This window comes from Mesitornis unicolor, unplaced genomic scaffold (assembly GCF_000695765.1).
Source record: "Mesitornis unicolor isolate BGI_N332 unplaced genomic scaffold, ASM69576v1 scaffold19426, whole genome shotgun sequence".
Lineage (NCBI taxonomy): Eukaryota > Metazoa > Chordata > Aves > Mesitornithiformes > Mesitornithidae > Mesitornis > Mesitornis unicolor.
In genome coordinates, this window is record NW_010190925.1 from 18743 (window position 1) to 43015 (window position 24273).

Consider the following 24273-nt stretch of genomic DNA (forward strand, 5'->3'; position numbering starts at 1 on the left):
ACCTTTGGCTGGGGCCCAGCATTATGTGAAACACAAGTTCAGTTCTGGAATCTCTGGTGAATTCAGGGACCGGCAGGCTGTCAGGCTGTTCTTTGATTTCCTTCTTATATGCACTTACTCATATTCTGGATGTGCCAAACCTTTCCCATTAATTCTTTTTTTTTGTTTAGAAATACCCAGACAGCCTCTGCCCTTTTAACTATATCTCATTTCATAGTCTGCATTGAGAATAAATACATGTTTCTAGGAAATGGTTTGTATTTTGTGTGAAAGGGTCCCTGTACATTATTAGAAGACAACAGCAGTAGTCTTGTTGTCTTATATCTAGTTTTGTTTCTAATTTTCCCATTGCTTAGTCATCACTTTCTTAGATATTCACAGTTGCATCTTTTATTCTTTTTGTCAAACTGACTCTGCCACCCCAGTAGTAGCAGTCCTGTTCTCCCTTGATTTTCTTCTAACATGCCAAAATCTTGTTCAGACAGATGCTAAACACAGTGTAAAGACTGTATGTTGTTCTCAGCTGTGTTGTGACTGCTGTCTGTGCAGCCTACGCCATGAGATCTGTGGAGTCCAAAATCACACTGGTACTTCTGCAGCCATACTGTATTACAAGCTCATCAGCTATTTGCAGCTCACTTTCATTCTGTACCATTTATAATACTAATTTCTGTGCTTGTTTCTTCAACTGAAGTATCTCTATTTCGCATTTTTCCTTTTCGTGTTTGGTTCCAGTTATGCAATATACCTGTTATTATTTCACGTCTGGGTCCTTACCATTCCATTTTTTCCCCTCACTGTTCTAGTTTGACGTATTTGTAGCACTTCCCAGTTTTGAGATATCTTTGGATCTTAGACATTTTAATCTTTAGCAATTTGCTATTTCCTGTTCCAAATCATTAAAAAAACCTATTAAGTAAAGATCTTAATACTGTGATTTTGTGATTCTGTGACTTACTCTAACCTACCTCAGAGCTTCTCAACTTGATACATCATTCTTCGTTGTAGCTTAGAAGCTAGTCTATGAATCATGTGATAAGGTTCTTATTCAGAAAACGAATTCAAATTGTCCTAGGTGAGGTTTCATAAGACCCTGCATGAAAAAAAACCTAATATTCAGATACAAGTATATTGTCATCTTCATTTCAGTTACCAATTAATTCTGCAGTACCAGTGAAAAAGCAGTCAAGTTTGTCCAGAATGGCTTGTTCATTATAAGGTCTGGTTGCCTAATGCTCATCATACCACTGATTGTCTAGAGAAGTTTTAGTATCATTTATATAGCACTATAAATTTGCAAAACACTAAAATTAGAATAAGCTGCATTCTTCCCCCTGAAGATCTCATGTTCTTAAAGGCCTAGCAAAGCAGCAGCACTCACATAAACTTGCTTCACTGTCCTACATGGAAAACCTGGGTCCTGTTGGACAAAAAAAGAGTGGCATGGTAGCCTCAGAGGAGTCAGCCCTTCTGTGCTTATCTGCTTTTTTACTTTATATTGGCTAGTCATTGCCTTTAAAGGGCTTAATGTCTCAGGAGACGGATGATGCTGTTTGCTGAAGTATCAGGAATGGGAGAGAGCAGCTTTCCATTATCTCCCTGCCTTTCTCTGAACTTTTACCATTCAGATGCAATCCTTGTGTGGCCTGTAATGGCAAACTGAGTGTTCTAAGCATTGAACAGGATGTGATGAAATTTTGACCCAAAAGACTGAGAGTTTCTCTGCCACTTAAGACTTGGTTCACAATCCTCTGCTTCATTGTTTTAATATGTTTTGGAGTTCTCAGTGTCTGTGGGTGCACAGGTATTCCAAACCCACTGTGGATGTTCAGAAGCAAGTTACATCTTTAATACCAAAAAAAAAAAGAAAAAAAAGAAAAAAGCAGAATATCAGAATAGAATAAACATCTGGACATAGATGACTTGCAGGTATGTTACTGCAAACAAGGTTGAGTTATGTTGGACCTCAGAATATAGCTTAATGTAGCTGTTCAGCTGGTGATATTGTCTAGTATCCTATCCCTAATAATGACTATAAGCTTATGCTTCAGAGTAGAAATGTTAGGATATTCCTAAAAGTTATGTAGCCATTATAGAATAAATTGTATCAGTGTTTGGATTGGCTTACAATTATTAGAATTGATACCTTTATATTTCCCTAATCCTGTTTTATGTAGCTATGGGTACACATACACAGATACACAGTCCAAAATGGCTTTTAAATTTTTCCTAATTATTAGCTCATATTTCAAATGAAAATATTTTGGTACCTTCAAGGCAACTCCAGTCAAAAAAAGAGAAATGATGTTTCAGGGAATCCTGACAATTCCTTAAGAATGACATACAATCCAATATGTGAATCCTACTAATACCTTGCTGGGAATGACAGCAAATTTCCTAGATTACCTATATACTGCATTTAAAAAAGAATCCTGGGCTTAAATGTAGTTATTTGCTTTACTTATTGTTTTAATCCAGTTCCTGTTATTCCTTAGAACTGCATCACAAGAGTCTCCAAATTGGTCCATTTTTTAATGGGTCACTGCCTCATTTCATATTTGTCTCCTGTAAGCAATCATTTTCTTGTTTGCATTTTGTTTCATTGGGGGTCTTTTCATTATCATGTTGGCTTAAAATATACTTTATAATGTTAAGTGTTTCAGTAAGTGTTTAGCCATATTGTAACACAGTCAAAGAGAGTCAGAGGCCTGAACATGCAAAATGTTCATACATAGCACAGGATTAATTCATTTAACTCCATGCACAGAACAGCTTTTGTATTCAGAGAAAATGTGCTCTAGGTTGATACACATGTCCCTATCTCACTCATGAGAACTACCAGCCTCACACTGTCTCTTCCATTTCTTGTCTGCTGGAAGTTCTTCAGGTTTCAAGGTAGAGGTTCCCAAATTTAATTCTTTTGGATAGTATAATCTGAGCTCCAGAGGAGTTACCAAACAAAAGGTTTCAGGTTTTAGTAAGATAGAAAATGCATGCTCTGGATTGATTATAGTCCTTTCAAACACTACTATACATCTATCTGCTGAAAATTACCTTGGTTTATTTCTTATAGGAATTACACTTTCCCTGAAAAGGAGATCATCTTTAGGACAGCATAGTTCATAAAAAAGGTGTTGTTAGACAGCAGTGACATGCATTATTTGGGCAGGAACTACTGCTTCATAAACTATAATAGTGTAGATGTATTCACTATTGTGACATCAATATTAAATGGTCACCTTTTATGCTAATATCAGTTTTCAACTGTATTTACTGGCAGTTTGGGGTTCTTTTCATCTCCATTTGTTTGGGCTTGAGACAGAGATTTGCCGTAGTCCAGTGTTCCTGAGCATTCACAGCAGAGATAGAAAATTGAATTCAAGTTCCTGATTCAAGGAATAAGTAATTACTGTGTAGTAGAGCAGCATGAACACGCAGACCTTGCTGACAAGCAGATGTGTGACAAATAACTGAGTTTATCATCAGTTTCATCTCCTAAAGGAAGTGGCACGCAGGCTTTCAATCTGATCGAGTTCACAGGAGGTAGTAAATCTTGCAAATCGGTGTTTAATGCATGCAGCCTTGATTTATTTGAGCAGAAGCATTGTCTGCCTCATTGTGCTGATGAGGGTCTTCACACTTCTGTGGACTTGCTTCTGATATTCTATGGTGTGAGTTTACCACAATATCTCAGTATGATTTCCCCTGGGGAACTAATTGCTGAAGTAAGTGCTGGGCAGACAGCAGCTGCATCATTAACAAAGTCATGAAACTCCTTTGTAGAATTTGGCTTCTAATTTATCGATGGGAACTCAGGAACCAAAAAGTTACCCTGACATCAAGTTTTCTTTGGAGGTCCTGTCAGATATCAGTACCTTTCAGGACAAAATCCTCAACAGCAACTTCCTGAGGTGTACTTTGGATGCATCTATTATCATTTGACGTTCCCAAGTTGTCTTACCATGTAATTGTTTCACTTGTCTATTAAGTACATGTGTTTGCAAATATACATTGCTTGTGGAGGTTGAAAACAATGTTAAAGTTGTTTTTTTCCCTCTCCAAGCTTTTCCTTGCAGTTCTGGTTGAAAGTGCAATAAATATTGACAAAGGTCAGAAGCATGTCTTGAGTCAGAATTTTCCTTTTTTGTCTGAATTTCACAGTTGTTTCCCCTGGTTTGTCTTCAATGGATGATAGAGCTTCTGAAGTATGCCTAGAACTGTAGGATTCCCACAATATGGCTCTTTCAGAAAGATAAGCTAGGAAGAAAGTTTAAGTTAAAAACCTTTAACGAAGTAGCTGTATTCAGACATTGAACTGCCATAACCCAGTAACTTGAGAATAAAAAAACAACCCACCCAGACTGCCATTAAATATGTGTTACGGGGACCACTGATTTTTGAAATACCTCCTACAAGTGCTGATTCTGCAGGCAGTTGTTTGTTACAATCGGATCTAAAAGCCCTTTATCTCCTATGGCTGTGCTATAACCTTTGGCTTCAGGCTTCTGGTAGGAACACGGCACATATTTCTACAAAGAATGAAACTCTAATAGCCTTATCAAATAACAGCAGTACTCACTGTATTTAACAGTGCTGGAAATTAGTTTCTTGGGCACTGATTTTGACAGGTCAGCTGTCACAAATTGGTAGACATATCTGTAAATACATTGGTCCTATAAACAAGTCTGTCTGCAGAAGTGGAAGGTGAAATAGGCGCATTTCTGAACAAATGAAATATTCTGAAGCACAAGGATGCACAGGAAAAATCCCTTCTGGAAAAGGTTTTCCTCATGTTCCATTTATCAACTTTATCTGCATAGGTTGCTTTTTAGAGGCTGAAAAGCTTGTGCCTCCTTAGAGAACAACTTGGAGTTCTGTGATGAAGTGAAATACGCTCCTCTTCCTTGCACCTTCCTCTACTGAGTTAAAGAGGAATCTTTGTCTCTCTCCTTTTGAGCAAAAGGAATAAAATTAGTTTTGCACTGCTGAGTTTCCAGCTCCTTTTAGGAATTCTCAGTGTTGACACAGAATGCAAAATGTAAGGTATTCGAAAAGTGTAAGGCCTTGATATGAAATCAGTTAGAGTTTTTGAAGGGAAAAAGAATGGGGAGGATTCGAAATGTCAGTCCACCAGTGATGAGGTAATAAGTGTGTGTGTTACATTTCCCATTATTCAATAAATATATAATAATCACATACAGTTTTTCCAAGCATTTTGGCCAAAACGTTCCATGTAATATTATCATGAACTTACTGCATAGGACAAATGAAGAAGGCTTAGACAGTAAACTTTACAGATTTAAGGTATATACAACATGCATCTATACTGGTCTTTGAAGTCCGCTGAGCCATATTGATTTATGTTAGATGACAAATCGGTCAGTTTTGTTTGGCAATAGCAAAAGCTAAGGAACGTCTGGATATATTTCAGAGCAAGGGTTTAAATTCAAATTTAAATAATACCACGGCTATAGATATCTGATAAGATAAGTGCTGCACACACTTTCATGTGAAGAAGATCATTTGTCACTCCAAACTGGGACTCCCCTCCCATAGCAGAGGAATAGTTTTCAATCTGAGATATTTAGCTTCATGAGCATCATTAGAAAGCTGAATACTATTCAGTCGTTCTCTTCCTCCATCTCTCAGGTCAGCTGGATAAAGGGAGGTGCATCTTAATTCTTTCCTGTCCTGTGTTTCAGCTTTGAATATTTAGTGACTACAGAATAATTTTCATCAGTTGTGATAGTTATGATGGCTGAATATTCACTGAATGTCCTGTTCTTTTCGCGTTCCCTGTTTATTAGTTTAGTGCAGTACAACAAAAATAAAACTATACAGATCTCTCCCATCACATTTTATTTGTTGGTTTGATTTTTGAGGCTTTAGGATAAAGCTGAAGTCATAGAAATAAATCATGTAGGACATCTAGCCATAGGCGTTTTCAGTGAACTAAGTTATTTCCAAGAAGGTTTTGACTTGTTATATGAAAATTGGCTTCTGGCAGGAAGAAGCCACATTTGACAGATCTTGGACTATGTCTAATTTCTACAGGGCATGCCTTCAGCTAACAACACTGCTTCCACATATGTGAGCATAGTATCAGTGTTTAAGAGTAGAGGCGAAAAAAAATAAAGCAGTTTCTACTCAATACTATTTATGGCTTTTCTGAACCAAATGGCACTCTGGATTCTGTTCAAAGGCAGCAGAAGTGTCTGACTGCTGCTGCTGCTGCTGAAGAGCATATTTAGTTTGAATAATCCTGTGCGTCCTGCTCTGGCAGGGGGGTTGGACTGGATGATCTTTCGAGGTCCCTTCCAACTCCTAATATTCTGTGAATCCAAAGGTCACTTAAGATTGACTTTTCCATCAAATGTATTCTATTGAATTTACTGCATTTCTCTTCAGAAAATGCAGTAAAATTGATTTTTGAAGCAATATATTTAATTGAAAAATAAAATATTTAGATGTAATTTTCAATGGAGATATCTTGAAAATATGCATCCGGGTACATCTGGCAGATGCATGTAGTACTGGTAGACATTAGGAGGTACTTGATCAACAGGAGCCTGGGAATGTGAGAGACTGTCATTGTTTTATTGATAAGGTAAAAGTAGGGCAAGAAGAGAGAAAACGGGACTTTAGGTGGGTTCTGAAGAAAGTCTGAGAGAGAAGGCAGCTTGACACCATAGAATATGTGTCAAGAATTTATGACCATCAGTGATTGAGAATGTTGTGCATAAGGAAAAAGAGTTTGTATTTGATAAGAAGTAGGGAATTATTTGAAAAGTAGGAGGGGATCTGAGCAGAGAGGGAAGTACGGGATAGTGAGACCACAGATAATCCTGAGAACTGTCAGGCAATATAAATTTACTGCAGAGAAATGTCCTATCAGAGTGATCTAAGTGAAATAATATGACAAATACTACAGATAATAGAGTGGTTATGTTACAGACATTGATGAAAATACATTCTGGCAAGGTACTTGTTTATGTCTGTCCTCTGAATCTCACTAATTCTGATTCTGCTTTAAAAAACTCACACATTTCTCATCCTTTCTTTATCCGTTCTGGATTTGGTCATGTTACTGTTAAATGTTTATATAAATTCTGAAGGTTTTCTGCCTAACAGTCCTTCAGGCTCACTGTACTTTCTGTTCCAGTTGGCAACGTGGGACTCTGAGAAAGGACTGAACGGTAGCCTGCAAGAACGACGCCTGGGCAATGACTTACAAGGACTGACACTCAAAGTGGTGACTGTCTTGGTATGATCCTATTTGAGTTCAGGAAACAAAATGCTCAAAATAAAAAGGATCTGACTGAGTATTTTGGGCACTTCCCACAGTATTTTTCTCTATCATTTTCAATTCTATATTTTTGGATGATCAGTTACATAAGCAAGGAAGATAGATCATTTTATCATTTTATGTGGAGCTGTGCACTGTCAGAGATACAGAGGTTTTGTTTGTTTGCTTATGCTGTTTCTCCGCATTGTAATTCCTACTGGGCATGGAACCAGCACAGGGCCTGAGTGCACAGGGGTGCATTCCAGATACCGGACTCTAACTTGGATATGCAGGTTCCAGCATTTCATGGATTTTAAGATCAGATGGGCCAATTATGATAATCTAATCTTGGCTCTTGTACGCTGCAGGCTGTAAAATTTAATCAAGAGTTTCCTCCATCAAATTAATAAATTCCTGTTGAGATAAACTATATCTTTTAGAAAGGCGTAGTCTTTCCAAAAAGTCCTTTTGCTTTTGGGAATGCTGTCTGTTAGTATCTGGACTGGTAGCAGAGCTCCTGTGAGCTAAGAGCTTAACTATGGGCAAACTAGTGCTTGAATGCATTTTTTCCTGAAATATTGTAGCTTGCAGATTGCAGAATGTGATGTCTTTTTGTGTTTTTTATTTCTCTTTTTCTGAATCATGGCTAGGTTATGCCATAGCTTATGTGGGATTTGAGCAGATCCCTTCCACAGGAACATCAGTTCCAGGTTACAAAGGTGGCCAATAGCAGTGGCTGTGCAGTGGTGTCCTGTCTCCACACAGGAGAGCAGGACGCCCATGCTTGACAAAAAAACATACCACAAAATGATGCATTTCCTTAGTCCCAAAACATACATTAATATAAAATAGTCCAGGAACTGATACCCATGAGGGTTAAATTTTGTATTTTCAAAATTTTAATTATTCACAAAATGCAGCATTTTTAGCTCTTGTTTCAGTATGTCTTCTGGATACTATTGTCTGTAAATGATGGCTTTCTAAATCTGATATGCTCTGAGATAGATGAACAGTAGTAATGCTCCTATATGCTTAACTTAATATCTGTATTCTAGAAAATTAGGACACTAAGGTAGGTGTCTGTGCCTCCTTTATAGTTCGTGAGAAGAGGCAGGTACTTCAGAGAGCAGTTTATTCTGCAGACGCCAGGAAGCTGCAAGAGGGGTTGAATTGTCCTCTGGATTCTCTGACTTTTCACATTAACTGTGGAAAACCCATGGCGGTAGGACTCAGGTGCTGAAGCATATGAGAGAAGCCTCATAGTATGCAGAGTCTACTGTTTTTGCCTCAGAAGGTTATGCGTATCTCAAAATCTGTGTCAGATGTCCAGAATTGACTCAGAAAACATCCTTTTGCTAAGAGAAGCAAACTGAAAAGCTTGTTTCATGTATCAGTTAAGATACTGTTTTGTTCTCAGGAAGAACCTTTTGTGATGGTGGCGGAGAACATACTTGGGCAACCAAAACGATACAAAGGATTTTCCATTGATGTCCTAGATGCACTAGCCAAGAATCTGGGCTTCAAGTATGAGATATATCAAGCTCCTGATGGCAAATATGGACAGCAGCTCCAAAACAGTTCCTGGAATGGCATGATTGGAGAACTCATTAACAAGGTACAAAGTTAAGAAGCTCTTAAAAGTGAAATTCTCCTCTTCCTCAGTTCCAACTTACAAGAGATTAAATAGGATGAAAGCACCAGTGCAAAACACTGCAGAGCTGTGGGTGGTTTGATTGTGGTGCAAACTGTGTAGATGATAGGAAATAAAGAATCTGTATTTACTCTCAAGTGTTAGCAACATAAACTGTATCAGTGTAAATCTGTGTGTTTACATGGCTGTAAGAATAAGACAGAGGACATGAATGTGTATGTGAGTGAATGACTATAGAAAATAGAGAAAAAAAAGTATTCTTCTTAAAATATTAATTACTATTTTAATTTTTCCTCATTATGTTTTTGCTACTTTTTTGTAGGTATGACTTTATTTGGGTCTCTTTGTGGCAATGTGTTTGATAACGATAAATTGTTTGACTCCAAAACAGGAAAAGTGTCCCTAGTAATACATTGTAAAGATCTGTTTTGAAGGACCAGAATTTTAACTGATCTCAAGAGTATTCATTTATTGAAAGCAGAGAGGACCAAATTTCTTAATTACAGTCTTGCGAATCGGGACTAAGTTGATTGAACTCTGTTGAAGTAAACGGGGAAAGTCTGTAGTTTGAATCTCCCAGAGAATGAAGTCAGAGTGTATTTTGTTCATGTTCTCACTATTTGACGTGGGACAAATGTTAATCAAGAAGGAGAATCAAAGGAATTAATAGTCCGTGTTGCTGCCCTTTGTAGAAAAGGTTACTCTTCTGCAGGAGAGTTATTACTGAAAGTGAAAACTTTCTCGTTATCTAGTAAGTAGGTAGCTCAGTATCTGGTAAGTAGATGTTTAGGAAGAAATAGAAGCAATTAAAGCAATAGCAAATGTATGTATGAGAATGGGATATTCTTGTTTGGTGCTAGGAGATATAAAGAGTTTTTTACTTCTTTTTCATTGACATAAGCTGTTTAAATTTCATTGATTTGAAAATGTTGTGAGAAATCCTGTTAAATTTCTTTGGAAATTGCTTTCTTTGAAGCAACAAAGTATCTGTTATGGTATTTTTTTAATGGTATTTCTACTAGCTTTTCCCCTGACCCCAAAGGATTTCAAAGCTGGCCTCCTAACATTTTCTTTGCTTTCCCAACAACATGAAACAAAAAATACATTTTATTTTCTGGAGAAAACTGTTTTTATTAACATGGACAAATATACAAATCTAATTACAGCTCTTCAAAAGCTGTGGGAATCTTAGTTATTAAATCCTGTTTTATCTTTCATTCAGTTTTAAGGACCTTCTATGTGAAAAACCTACTCATTTTAAATGCTGAGGTCAAAGCAGTTTCAGAAGCTACGTTGTCTTTGGTGCCTTCTTCCAGTTACTAGTTTTTGCAACTCCTGTGTCATATGATAACCTTTCCTGAATATGGACAGTTGACAGCTCTGCAAGGTGAACAACAGACATTGGATCTTTGCAACTCGCTATCAAATACATAAGCTAAATAGTTGTTTTTTCTTTCCTATTGCTTGCAGTATACCAGGTTAATATGGTTTGGAGTTTCGGGCATCCTTTGGAAAACAAGTGAGAGATAAAGGTTAAACAAATTGCACTCATTCCAGAGAGGAGTCAGGGTCACTTTTTTTGTTCTAGGGTACTTTGACAGGTTACGTTTCACTGTTTTGCTTTAGACTGATGCAATTAACAAATGTTCAAATGATGAAACTGATTTCAGTTTTATTTATGGACAGTTTATTTTAATTTGTTTAAATGTGTTAAATTATAGAAAGAAATGCATGGAGTCACTTGATTCTTAAAAAGTTTCTCCTTAAGGCTCACGTTGGCAGAATAAATGGTGAAAGGAAGAGACCTGATCTGTTGCGTTTGTCTCGCAGAGAGCAGACATAGCCATCTCAGCCATCACTATAACACCAGAACGAGAGAGTGTTGTGGACTTCAGCAAGCGGTACATGGACTATTCGGTGGGGATCTTAATCAAAAAGCCTGAAGAGAAAATCAACATCTTCTCTCTCTTTGCTCCATTTGACTTTGCGGTGTGGGCTTGCATTGCCGCAGCCATCCCTATTGTTGGTGTCTTGATATTTGTCCTGAACCGGATCCAGGCAGTCAGGGCGCAGAATGCTTCCCAGCCAAGCCCTTCTGCATCCTCCACCCTTCACAGTGCCATCTGGGTTGTGTACGGAGCCTTTGTCCAGCAAGGTACTTACTTGTTTATAAACACCACCAACAGATATTCAGAAACTTTCTGCCTTGGATAAAGCAGCAGGTCAGGACATGTTTGTCTTGGCCAGAATGGTCTAAAGATGAAAGAGAAGGCTTATACAGGGAGGTAATACTTTTTATTAACACAGCTGATGAAAAATCGGAAAAGGTATGTAAGTTTGGAGGGTTATGTTCTGCTTTTCCGTCTCTCAGTAATTCCAGAAAAAACACTCAATGCAGGCTTTTCCATTTTGGGAAATCTACCATGTGAAAAATAAACTACAGAGCTACTTCATGCAGAATTACAACACTTCTCCAGCTCTGAAACATGTACCTTTTCTAATTGTTTAGACTTAATTTTAGAAACGTTTATGTTTTCAAACTAATGTGAGACAGTTTATCTTTTGATTCTTTGAATTGAACAGAAAAATGTCGTGTAGTGACGTAACCAACTTTGCACTCAGTAATCTCTAGGCATAGGACTAATCCTATTGAGTTCAGTAGGATCGCTACCATTAACAATGTTACTTTTAGAAATTATTGGTTGCAAACTCTGCCCCAGAGTGTTTGTCCCATATCTGTAGTGTTAGTACTGTTCTTGGAAGGCAGGTTTTGTTGAATGCTAACATATGGGTAAGTTGTTAACATTTTTTTACATTATTTTCACTGTGATTGCAAACTAATAAAGCTTCAGCTGGAAAATCCTGTCTATTGCTATGAAATATGGTCACCTCATCTCATTAAGGTGGCATCCCTGATGGGTTTAAGTACAGCAATCAGCACAATAATAATCAGCACAAACATACACTGAAGTGACTAGCACCAGCTGTATGGTAAGGTTTGGTCTCCAACAATATTCAAACATAACTGTGTTGAAAGCCTGCTAGAAATAAATCTTCATGTTGTTTGAAACGTCGTAAAGAGTAAAAAGTAATGACACTAATTCTTCGGTCTTTGTAGATTTAAATATAGCAGATAACACACAAACCATTGGACAGTTTGTGGCTTTTTTCCAAATCTAAAATGGTCATGGAAAACAGAATATTACGGTATTCTGAATACTGTAATGACTTAATTCCTGCACATTAGTCATGCTTCACCATTAAGCTTTATTTAGAATATTTTTCATATTCTGTAGATTTGATCCTTAATAATTCCCAAGGGAAATATTTCAAAATATTATTTTCTAGAACAGCATCCAGGGCAAGAGTTTGACTGGAAAATGTGTTTGTAAATTATCAGTCTTAACAGAAGCAGTGCTTTTCCCACAGTGAAAGGGAAGGCTGGAAGGGAAACAGAAATGCAGAGGAGTAGCTCCAACAAAGCTTAATATAACAGGGCCCACAGAGGGCGATCATAAATGGAAGATGCTGAGAGACCCTCACTTTCTCTGTTTATTTGTAGGGGGTGAATCTACTGTCAATTCTGTGGCTATGCGCATTGTAATGGGAAGCTGGTGGCTCTTCACCCTGATCGTGTGCTCTTCCTACACAGCTAACTTAGCAGCATTTCTCACAGTATCAAGGATGGATAATCCTATAAGGTAAGAACCTCTTAACATGAAGCTGGAAACCTGGATTTCACAGAAAGGTATTATCCATTTGAGCACTCGTTCTTGCCAGAAGGAGATAACTCTCTAATAAAATACTCTGATTATTTGCAGTGGCTGCTTTTCTCTTCTCAACCCCCCCTTCTCCTTCACTCTTGCAACACCCAAGCAAGTTTTGACAGGTGCACGGGGGGGACAATGGCACTTTAATTGTGTATTTTTCCAGAAAAGAGATCTTTCATATTTATACGTACTTTGCTTAACTAGAGCTCTCACTGCTTCAGCTGTCTTTATTTCTTTGATGAACATCAGAAGGAACTGCCACCTCTGGGGAACTATATAACGTTTCACTTCTCACCTTCAATATGTGATTTTACGTTCTCAATATTTTGATATACACTGTTGTTTATACTGTTATTTGCATGCAAAGTAATATAGGTGTTCTTTTAAAATATCAATGGCCAAAATAGAAATGGCCAGATTCAGTGGCATTATTTGCAGAAAAGCTTCTTCTCAAGGAGGAAAAGATAACCAAACCTGACTCCAGGATAATATATGTAATATAGCAGTAGTTTTATTAAATTTATATATAATTATCTACAGTTGTGTTGGCAATATTGTGATGACAAATTACAGCTTCTGCAACAAACCAAATTTATCTTGCACCTTTGACTTCTTTCCTCTGACGTTTGCCTACTAATCCATGCCCAATGAGAATATTTTCAATACACCAGACCTCTGAGCAGCTCCAGAGAGCTCCTGGTTGTTTGGTGGCAATTTACGTGTGTGTGGGTAATTTGTTTTTCTTCAGAAAATTTAAAGGCTAAGGAATGTTTTAATTTTTCCTCTCGAAACACAGACAAAATTTCCAACTTCACACTGTGATGGAGTACTGGGGAGGGGGCCTGTGATCTTCCATGGTCAGTGTCAACAGGATTAGAGCCTGGTATCTCATGTTTGGTCTGATAGTGATGGAGTGGAGAGGTGGTCAGAGAATGGACAGTGGACACAGGCTCCCCTAGAAAATGCAGAGTCAAGGATTTTAAGTACCAGAGAGTGACACAGTTACTCTGCTGGTCTCCCTTGTGGTTACACTGGGAAAACTAGGACTGTAATCTTTGTGTTCAGCTCCTGAAACAGAGGCATTGGCACTTAGGTGAGGCTGGCACTTAAAAAAGCTGCTTTTGCCTTCTCTGTGCTATCTACACAGAAGGACATAAATAAGCGCATTTCTCATAAGCATGACCTTAGCAGTATTTCCAATCTTTAACTTGCCATTGTGTACCTGAGTGTAATGTAATGCTTTGTATGGAAATAGTGCAAGAATAAGAATAAGAATAAGAATATAAGAATAAGAATAAGAATAAGAATAAGAATAAGAATAAGAATAAGAATAAGAATAAGAATAAGAATAAGAATAAGAATAAGAATAAGAATAAGAATAGAAGCGGTCAAAAACCATAAAAAGTTTTGTTTTTAAATTATTTTTCTGTTTGGCCAAAATAAGTAGGTTTTAGCAGTAATAGAAATAAGAACTGCAAGCAATTTCTGGGAATAACATGAGAAACTAAATGGAATAAAAACTACTGCAGAGTATCTGTGAGGTCTGGCTGTAATGGGAGTAAGGTTAAGATCAGTGAATAAAATTGGTTTTGAAATCTAAGACAGAAATAGTTATCTGGAAAGCTTGCATAGTGATCTTCTCAAAAATTGAATCTTCAAGTTCTGGTACCTTCACGGCAGAAGAAATTGTCTGGTCTACTGAACACCTCCCAAAACTCATCAAAGGTCAGAGAAGGACAAAAGTTGAGAGTCTGCAAAGAGAGACACAAGTTTAAAGGCAGACCTATGAATTATTAGATGAGGCCTTTGAGGCTGGGCTATGACAAGATTTACAAGGGGTTTTGATTCCCCTTCTTATTAAAATGAAAGGACTTTGCTAAGAATCTTGAGGGACAGGGAGAAGATTTTTTAGTAAAGGAGCTGCTTGGTGTTGTTTTGGGACTTTAGAGTCCAGACCCCCTTCTACTGTTAGAGATGGCAGCTGAATTGTAATTAAATGCCTTTCTATACCTAACAGTGACTGCCCCCTTTTTGGGTTCCCAATATCGCATCCCCTTGTACAAGGTGTGGATACAGAAGGAAGCAAGCACCCTACTGTCATCTGCAAACACCAGCAAAGTAATTCAGATGCCAAACCAGAAATGTCTAAAGTAATTTAAGTTGCCGTGATGTTCACTGCTTGTGCTACAGCTACTTGGCTAGAAGGACAGAGGTCTCTATTAAGTGTTGTCAACCACAGTGTGGATTATTCATATTGCCTGGGGTGTCCAAAGTGGTCCCAGATGCTTCAACTTAGGCACCCGAATCATTCCCCAAATAATCTGAAATGGTAGCTGTCAGAAAGCTCTTTGACTTGATCACTGGTTGGCATAACTGAGCCAGTTAAGGGATTTGCTTGTCTTGGCTTGCCTATGGCTATTTTACAAAATTTGCAGAATCTCCCTGAGATCCTGCTACCTTGAGAGAGAGAGAGAGATTCGGACAAACCCTCTCATTGGAAACTGCTAGTGCCTTAGGAGAGAGGGAATGTGGTTAAGAAATGAGCCTTCATCCATTTCTAAGCTGTGGTGAAGGTATTGTCATGTCCCTACTCTTTAGGAGAAACATCTTATAAAATCTTCTGTCAGATTTAGAACAAGTATTTTTTCCCGAGAAAGTAAATTACTGCCTTACATGAATGCATTGTGGCGTGGTGTCTCAGCTCCCAGTACTACTGAGCTTCAGCATCATATGATGTGGAGCGGCTAGTTTTGCCTTTCTAAATTAGCCACTCGGCTTATCTGTATTGTAGCTTTCATGGACCAGAAAGGAATACTTACTTGAAATCCATTTTTCCCACCCAAAAAGGCACAGTGAGTTGTAGCTGAACATTTGCTCACCAGCTGAGAGGTACCAAATCCATCTGTGTATAATTTCATTGTTAAGAAACCAACCTCCCCATCCTCTCAGTAAATGTATGCTGTTATCTCTCCCTCCATAGGGAAGCCCTCTGGTGTTCAGTACTGCTGCTGCTAAATTGCCAGCAGGAGAGAAAATGGTATTATGGTGCTGCAGTAGCTGCAACACAGTTAAGATTTTCATTACAAGACTCATTTTCTTCCCAAGCCCCTCCAAAATGCCTAATAAAAGTTGTTTCAGCATCAAATTTGGCACGTGTGGTCTGTGACTAGTGGAATGGGAGTACGTTTGATTGAATAACTAGGTGTCAATCAACCCAGTGATCCTTACCTCCACAATTTCACTGCAAAACAAGTGTGTCATATAAATCATAAATTATATTTATTAGAAGGGGCTTGCTGAGACAATCACTGAAGCAAAGTTGAACCATTGGAAGGCACGTTTTTTGAATTAGCACATCAGATGAAAGCCTGCTGATAAGGGAATAGGTTTTTCTTTTACATGTGGTATTGGCAAATCACACAAGGCTTTTCCACCCTGCCATGAATTTCAGGGACTGCCTGTGGCTCACAGAAAGGTGGAATAACCAAAGTAGGAGACACAGCAAAGCAGCTTAGATATGTTGCCTGTATTTCTCTATTTCCTGACAGAGACTTCCTAAATCCCAAACGGATTCCCAAGTGCAGTGCTGTCTAGGTGCCCAGATCCTATGTAAAAAATGTGCTTATCGTGGAAGGAACCAAAAAATCTTCTCCTTGGATTTTCCCAAGGGCTTTACCACAAGTGTGATAACAGAGAGAGGAACCGGCTTCCTGCTCTGGTAAAGCTGCAAGTGCTGCTTTGCTCCTCACATATCCCATGTGCCCATCACTCATCCTGCTGTGACAGGGTGATCGAGAGGATCAGAATGTGGAGTTTGAGACCAACATGAAAATCTGTGGCCCTTCAGGTGACTGAGGATAGCAGAACTAGTATGAACCTTCCCCAGCTGTCCCCCATTTTCCAGTCACTAGCAGTTGGTAATTCTGCACCCCTTTACTCTTCGATACTGCTTCTCCAAGCCCTCTGTCCAAATTACCTCCTGTGCTCTTCTCATCTTCTCTCTGCCCCGACCACACAATAAGGAAATAAAGGCAATGTGTGCAATGTATGTATAGTGGCTGCCTCTCAGGATTTCTGCATTTGTGCATATTCACAGGCAGGGCAGCAAACCATCAGGCAGATTTCCCAGCCTCAGGTGGGCAGAGGAGAGAAATGTTACCTGACTCCAAAAGAGAAAGCATTTTTTGCAGATGTGTTGGTGGCAATGATTTAGGCTTAGCTCAGGCTGGGAAGCTGTGATCCATGTTCTAACTTTTTAAATCAGCAATTCTTAATTTTTGTTTTTAAATAGAAATGTAGGTAATGTTTAGAGCCTGTGCTAATCCTTGTCAAACCTGTTTAAATAGAAATGATTTGCATTTATTATTCTAATATTTGCCTTCAGAACTGCATGCAGCTGAGAAGTCTTCTAATGGGTCAGTCTGCCGAGTAAGAGCTGAATTATTACGTGAGAGTTTGTTCTTTCTTTTTTGTCTTATTATATTTTCAAACAGCCCGTGGATCTGCTGTCTGACTTACCATTTGTAATTATGAGTTTAATTAGCAGTGACTTAACTTCCAGCTTCATTTCTTGTTAACAAGCAGACTACATGCAGTTCAGTAGCTGCACAGATATTCTGAGACTCAGGTTTAGGAGTGCTTGTCTGACAAGAGGTTAAGAATTATGCAGGAAAAATAGGACATAAAACAGTAGGCTATTTGCAAATTCAAAAGAGTATAAATTTAAGATTTTATCAAATTGATTCTTAACGTTTGCACATCCAATGGATGTTTTGAAAGGCGTCTGTATATATATATTCATGAACTGCATACAAATACATGTTATATTTGCTTTAAAATTCACAGTTGTTGTTTCATGTTTTGGAATGTCCTTATTTGCATTTTAATCCCCGAATTTCATGTGTTTTGGTGACAGCTGAAGATTTTCTGCAGCTTAGTTGGGGTGATAGTCTGGCATTTGGAAAACTCAGGTGCAAATTCTTTTTCTACCACAAGCTTTGTTTGATCTTGGCAGGCTTAGCTTCTTGTCTGTCCCAGTTCCCTTTCCGTAGAACAGAGTAACAGTTTTTTCATACCTTATATGACATGTTGTCGGTTTAGCTGCTTTAAAGATGATGGCCAGAAATGACCATATTATAATAGCTCTGCAGGTATCAAAAAAGATTTTCTGGGCTGCATACAAACCAGAAACAATCTCAAAATATTTTAAAAGAATATGAGGCAAGCATTTTCAAGATGCCAGCTAGAGGTAAATGAACAAAGGTTTCATCTGCTGTAGTTAAATGGAATTGATAGGGTTGGTAGCAGAAACCTCACAGGAATCCTTCTGTATTTGCAGTGATTTTTGCCTTGAAATCCCTTGTTTGAAAACAGCCTTTCTGTTGTTAATATCATACGTGGCTTTTTAAATATTTTATTGGATTTTCTTTTGCTACATTTAATTTTGTTATGTTCAATTTGTACTATGTTTTGCAGTGTCTGGGCAGCACCCCAGGCACATTGGCAGGAGGCATGTATGAATGAGCATGCTGAAAAATAATTATCGTGATTATTATTTGAGGCCTGTGAGCAAAAGCTTCAATCATTAAATAAGTAGATTAAGTTCATCCATAAAAACAAGGGCTAAAAAAAGAGTGTAAGAAAGATGCAAGTGAATGAGCAGGGACAAAAACTCAAAACTTTTTCTCTTTCCAGAACATTCCGTGTTTAGACCACATGGAAGAAATGCCATGGGAAATGCTCTGCAGCCTGTGCAGCAGGGCTGCAGCACTCAAGGGCAGAGCTTGCCAGCCATTTGCCCTCCGGCACTGTTTAGGACAAGACACTGTTGTCGCCAGCACTAGATCCCCATCGTCTATCTTTTCATTTCACTTTCAATGATGATGCTGCCCAGTGGATGCTTCTGGGAAACCCGGGGCTTCACAAAGTCTGGAGCCTTTTAAAAAGCTTTTTGAATGTTGGCATATGCCATTCAACCATGGTTTAAAATGGATCCTAATTACTCCTGTAATTGAGCAAGCAGGCAAGCATATAAGTGCAAATATTTCCCAAGGACATTTTTCTGAGAAAAACGAGAATGCACAGCTGAAAATCAAGCTTGCATTCCGTCTCTCCAGCTGCCATTATGAAAATGTGACATATATTGGAGATCAATGAAAAACCAAGAGATTTGTGATTCCACACCCTCTTCCACACCCTCTTCTACTCTAATTTTTACAACACCTGTGTTATAGCATCTCTTAATTTGGGAAATTCTGTGACCTAAGTGGGTTGAGGCATTAACATTCAGATACATGTACAGTTTAGAGAAGAAAATGATTTGGATAGGACGTTAGCAAAATCTACCATCTGTGCAGGTAATAAAATGATTTTTTATTATTTATTTCTTGTGCTTTGGAAGGGTGAAAATCCAGCAAGAGCAGTAATCCTCATGACAGCCCATAAAGAAGTACACGGACTGGTTCAAATCTGAAATTTGATATGCAGTCTCTTCTTCTCAGCTCAGATCAAGTCACCTTTTAAGTCACATTTTCTCATGTTAATATAGGTTATTCACTGGCTGTCCATAGTGTAGTGTAGCTACACTACATGCTGTCTGCATATATTAAATCTCATTGACCCCTGATTTCAAGTTTCTTTATTGTAGGATGTGGTTTCTTTTTATTACAAGGATAGTACCTATGGCTTATTTTGTTGAGTTTTATTTTCTATTTGACTCCTAAGGGATAAACAAGACAAAATGCAGTAACAGAAGATTTTTGCCCAATAGGATATTTATAGTTCTATTGTTTTTCTCTAAAGAGGCTGATTTAATGTCTTATATGAACTGATAATAAAATCTAATAGGATATTAAAAAGGCAAAATAATGATGACTACAGCAATGCAAACAGAGATGGCCTTAAAGCTTCAGACATCTCCTAACTGTAAAGACTACCTCAATCCATCATTTTTTGAGTACAAAAAGAGGAGTAAGAAGAAAAGCTTCATGGTGAATTCTGTTTTAGTAATGGATTCTGGGTGTGGAACAACCAGTAAAGCAGGCTGGCCAGTGTGCTTAATTGTTTGAGTTTCACTTCTACTGAAGCATTATTTTTTTCCCACTATATCTGATAGCTATTTATTTGACTTACAATGCAAAATTACCTAACTGCTTTTTGCATGTTAATATAGTACTCCATGTGTTTGCCTGCTGGCCATGTTTGCTATTCTTTTGGACTGACAGATACTGTTACATGCTCCTGTGGTATATATCTTTGTTAGAAGAGTATATAAACAAAGACCCTTGAAGTAGGAAGCCAGGAAGAATCCGAACACAGTATCAGTATCTTCATGACACTTGATAGTGAAACAGCTGCCTAGGAAAAAAAAAAACCAAACCGAAAAACCTGTAAAGTTACTTGTATTTTATACCATATATCTGTGCCGGTCAGAGTCGTTAGTGTAACAGTGGGCCTTATGATAAAAGTCATGCGGGTTGTTCTGTTATGAGGTAATATGGTGTATATTTCTGCATAGGTTTCCAAATTGTCCACAGTTGGAAGGTCTCTCTAAAAGCATCCCTGCAGCCAGAACAAGCAAGTAAATAGCATTTGCAAAACTACCAATAATTAGTAAGCACTTTGTCACAGTAAGTTACTTCCTGTGAAACAATGATATTAAGTTGAAAGTAGGTGTACCTACTTGTGAGAAGGGAAAGCTGTACCTGTTTTCTTACTTGCCATCAGCTCAGACAGGACACACATAAGCTTCCAACTCTGATAATCTGTGGCATGTTTTGGAAAATGCTTAATTTGCTCATGTGAAAAAAGTTTAAAAAAATCTTCTCTTCTTGCACAATTCCTCACCAACATCTCCATGCAAGCAGTGGTTCTGTCATTGTTGTACCATGATTGTTCAGCACCAGAATTTCCCACCCTCCTGGCAGCAAAATTAATTTTTCCACCTTCTCTTTCTTAACATATATTCAATGTCAGCAGGCTGACTGAGCATAAGGAACGTGCACTGCGTTGTGTATTTCTTTAAATAATTTTGGATGGAGGGAGGAGAGGGGAAAGAAAGGGAAGTTTCTAAGCAGGGGTAGAGGAAGAATGACTGCTCAGATATCCTCCTGGAGTAGCATTGGTTGCTTAACACTGATGAGTGCTACCATGTACAGCCAGTCCGGTTCTTCACTTAGATGATCCATATTTCACATTGCAAGATTTGAATTAATAGCCTGCAATAAAAGTTAACCGATGTTCATAGCTCCTATAGCCTAAAAACTCAGTTCATATAATCAATTCAGAAGCTCAGCAGCCATTCTTTCAGAGATTAAAGATTGAACATGGGACTAGGAACCTACTGGAGTCAAGGAAGACTTTTAAAGCTCCACGCTGCAGACAATCCAAAGAGCAGTCCCGTGATCCTGTTATACCTCATCTCTTGCCTGTGCCTTGCTCAGAGCATCTTCCTGGCAGCTGCCTTTCCATACCAGGAACTGACTGTTGCTGTTCACACATCTCCCATCTAGCACCTTGGCGCTCTATGCTGTAGATTGCAGGGTTAGAGTTTCAGTCTCGGTGAGCTCAGTGCGCTGTCAGCTGTTTCATGTTGTGCTGATGAAATCAACCACAAAATTTAGAAATCAAACTTTATATAGGATGGCTAGGGTACAGGCATATGTCTTTTTCCCATCTCTGCTGTGGACACAAGCCCTTAAGTCAAGGGATGATGCAAACAGCTTTGTGCAGTAACAAACCATATAAGCTAGGTTCTTTGGTGTCGTAAGAGGGAGTTATTTTTGATTCTCTGACTTTCTAGTCCCATGCATTTGTGTGATTCCCGTGCATTTGTAGTGTGTATTCATATTGAATCAAATGGTTGCACTACTCCTTTATAGTTTTACTTAGAAAAAAATGCTTGATTGTCATTGTTTTCTAGGTCCTGAAAGAAGTCTTGCTGATGTCATAACAGCTTCTTAGAATTTCTTCTTATAGCTCCTCACGTTAAGATGGTTTCTTCCAAAAATTGCCAGCCCTTCTGTAGTCCTTTATCCTTTAATTCACCTTCCTAAAACACTTTCTCCCCCAGTTCCTGAAATCTGTTGAAGTCTTGTCTTTAGCAATCCATTATTTTTTTGCTGTTACTCTTGCTTTTTCTTTTCCTCAGAATTTGGAGCTCCATCATCTTGCAAACACTTTTAAACTGGCTACGTTTCTCTTTGTCATTTTCATTCAAATCTAAAATAGCCATTCCTCTTATAAATGTCTCCATGATAGAAGAGAATTCTTTTTCACACCTTAAACTCTTAACACCTTCAATGATATATAGGATGGTATTTTCTTCTTCTGAAATAAAAGTTGTTGCACTACATTCTAAAATGCTTACAGACCATCTTGCCATTTAAAGAAAAGGCTTTAAAAATCTAATATCCTCATAAGGAGATTTGGAAACTATTCCTGATGATGTAAAAAAAAAGAAACAAAAAAAAGAAAAAAAACAGAATGAGCAAAACACACTTTCAATACATGCAGATTATGAGTGTTTAGAAGGGAAAGAAGCTGGAGGTTCTTAATTTCCCTGGAAACTAAGATGCTACTGTTTAGTACCATGAGCGTTTTCCTATTCATTCTTAGTTTCTGTGTTGCACAAGATTTTCTAGAGGGAAAGAAAACTTTTCTGGAAATAATACTCTGTTGCTAAGGGAAGGATTGCATATGTTCTTTCCACTTCCTGGGCTCATCTGCCTTACTGAGCAATGTTCTCTTCTTCTACATGCATGCCCCCATATAATACAATACAGGAGCACTTCCAGACTCGTCTGGAGATGAGGGAGAGAATGGTGTTGCCTTTAAAAAGATATTTTGATACAGCTGCCAAAGTTCCATTAAAAGAAATGTAATCACATGCACTAAAGTTGTTTGCCTTCTAAACCATTAAAACCAGCCTAGGAGAATAAGCCACTGATTTAATTTAATTGATTTATGAATAGTCATATCAATTTAAAAAAATAGAAAACCATCAGTCAGAATGGGGTGGATGTTAACTACTATGTTTCTTTCATATGACAGTAATGCAATTTCCAAGCTTGTGTTTTGAGGTATGTAATTAGGCTACCCAATAAACGAATTAATCTCAATATAAGGAACAGCTAATTGGTTTTGATGTGGTGTTGTCAGAGTTTCCAGTATGAAGTTTGGTATCAGGTGAGACTTGTGTTCAGGGTGAGGAGGGAGAGGCAAAAGAGTAAGCTCTCTTTTTCTGTTTACCTCATTGCACGTCAGGATGAGGTGGGAAGTACACCATATACCAAGTGCTTATAATTTGGATCCTCTGAGAAACTGGCAAGCGGGCCTCCAGACTTTAAAATATGCATGTGTAGTGCGTGCACTTTAGACATCAATAATAACTGCTGAATGCTATATGTGCTTTCAGTATTAATGAAGAGCCCTATGTTTTGATTTCCCAGGAGTACCCAGCACATGTTCTAGCAATCAAGTTGCCTCTTCAGAGCCCTTCTGTTTTCTTATCTTCTTTCTGTCAGCATCAATAGCTTCTGCTTTACTCCCTGTGGTAAGGGAAGGGTGTGAAGCTGTTTTCTGGCATCACTTTGTACCTCTAACAAATCTGAGCTGTGTGAATTCATCAAGCCCCTCCACCCTACCTAGGAGACTGCTGACAATGGTGCAGGCAGCAACCCAGAGCTTTCTGCACTGAGAACCTCATTCTCTCAGTGGGAACATGCAACAGTTCTTGATAAATCAAAAATTAATAAAGAGTTGAGTAGGACCTTATGCCACACTGGGATTTCATGGGCTTTAGTGGAAGTACTCACAGTATAATGATGGCCTAACAGTCATGGTATAAAGAGTCACTCACCCCGAGTAAGGATTTTATAAGACAGCATCAAGATGCCAAGCTTATCCATTCCCCACTCTATTTAATTAAAAAGCTACTCTTTGTCATCTGAGTGCAAAACAGAACGGCAGTGGTAGCAGTACTTGTAACGCCAGTTGAGAAGGAAGAAAGCAATTTCTTCCCTCTTGATCTTAATCATTAATCTTCATTAGGATTTTTAGCTTCCGAATGTGAGTGGTAGAAGACATCAGCGTAGCAAACAATTTAAAGTGCATCTGCATAAATAATAGAGATAGTTTGTTATTTTCACTGTAGGTAAAAGCATGTGTCAGTTGCCAGATGTGTTTGATTCAGACAATATGATTTTCATGCCAATTTTATGATATGTTTGATTTAGGTGAAGTGACTAAAACCTCCTGTTGGGACTGAGTTGTTATTAAATACCAGCTGCAGTTTTAATTTTAATTAATAATTTAGGGAGTAGAATATGTTGCTTTAATTACCATTTTAACCCTTCAAGGTACTCAGAGAAATGTCACAATGGCAAAGCGGTATAAAAGTATAGCAAGAACATATTCAAGGGTAGTCCAAATGATCTATTTATTTTCCAAGAATGGGTTACAATGTCTTGAGACATTTTCACCTTTTCTTCTTCTTTGCATTTTAATTTCCTCTTCACTGTTGAATGGAATATGGAGTGTGGGTAAAGGACCCAGGCTAGCTCAGATTT

The 24273-nt window shown here is 38.1% G+C and overlaps 1 protein-coding gene across 1 annotated transcript in view; it reads left to right on the forward strand.

Moving 5' to 3' along the window:
* Positions 1-7162: 7162 nt before the first annotated feature.
* Positions 7163-24273, forward strand: part of LOC104542318 (glutamate receptor ionotropic, delta-1-like) — a gene marked incomplete at both ends in the record, with an annotated part of 27578 nt that continues 10467 nt past the window's right edge. The window contains 4 exons of the mRNA XM_010186577.1: positions 7163-7264; positions 8703-8900; positions 10767-11091; positions 12499-12637. Coding sequence (XP_010184879.1) covers positions 7163-7264; positions 8703-8900; positions 10767-11091; positions 12499-12637 — 764 coding nt within the window. The remainder of the gene's footprint in view (positions 7265-8702; positions 8901-10766; positions 11092-12498; positions 12638-24273) is intronic.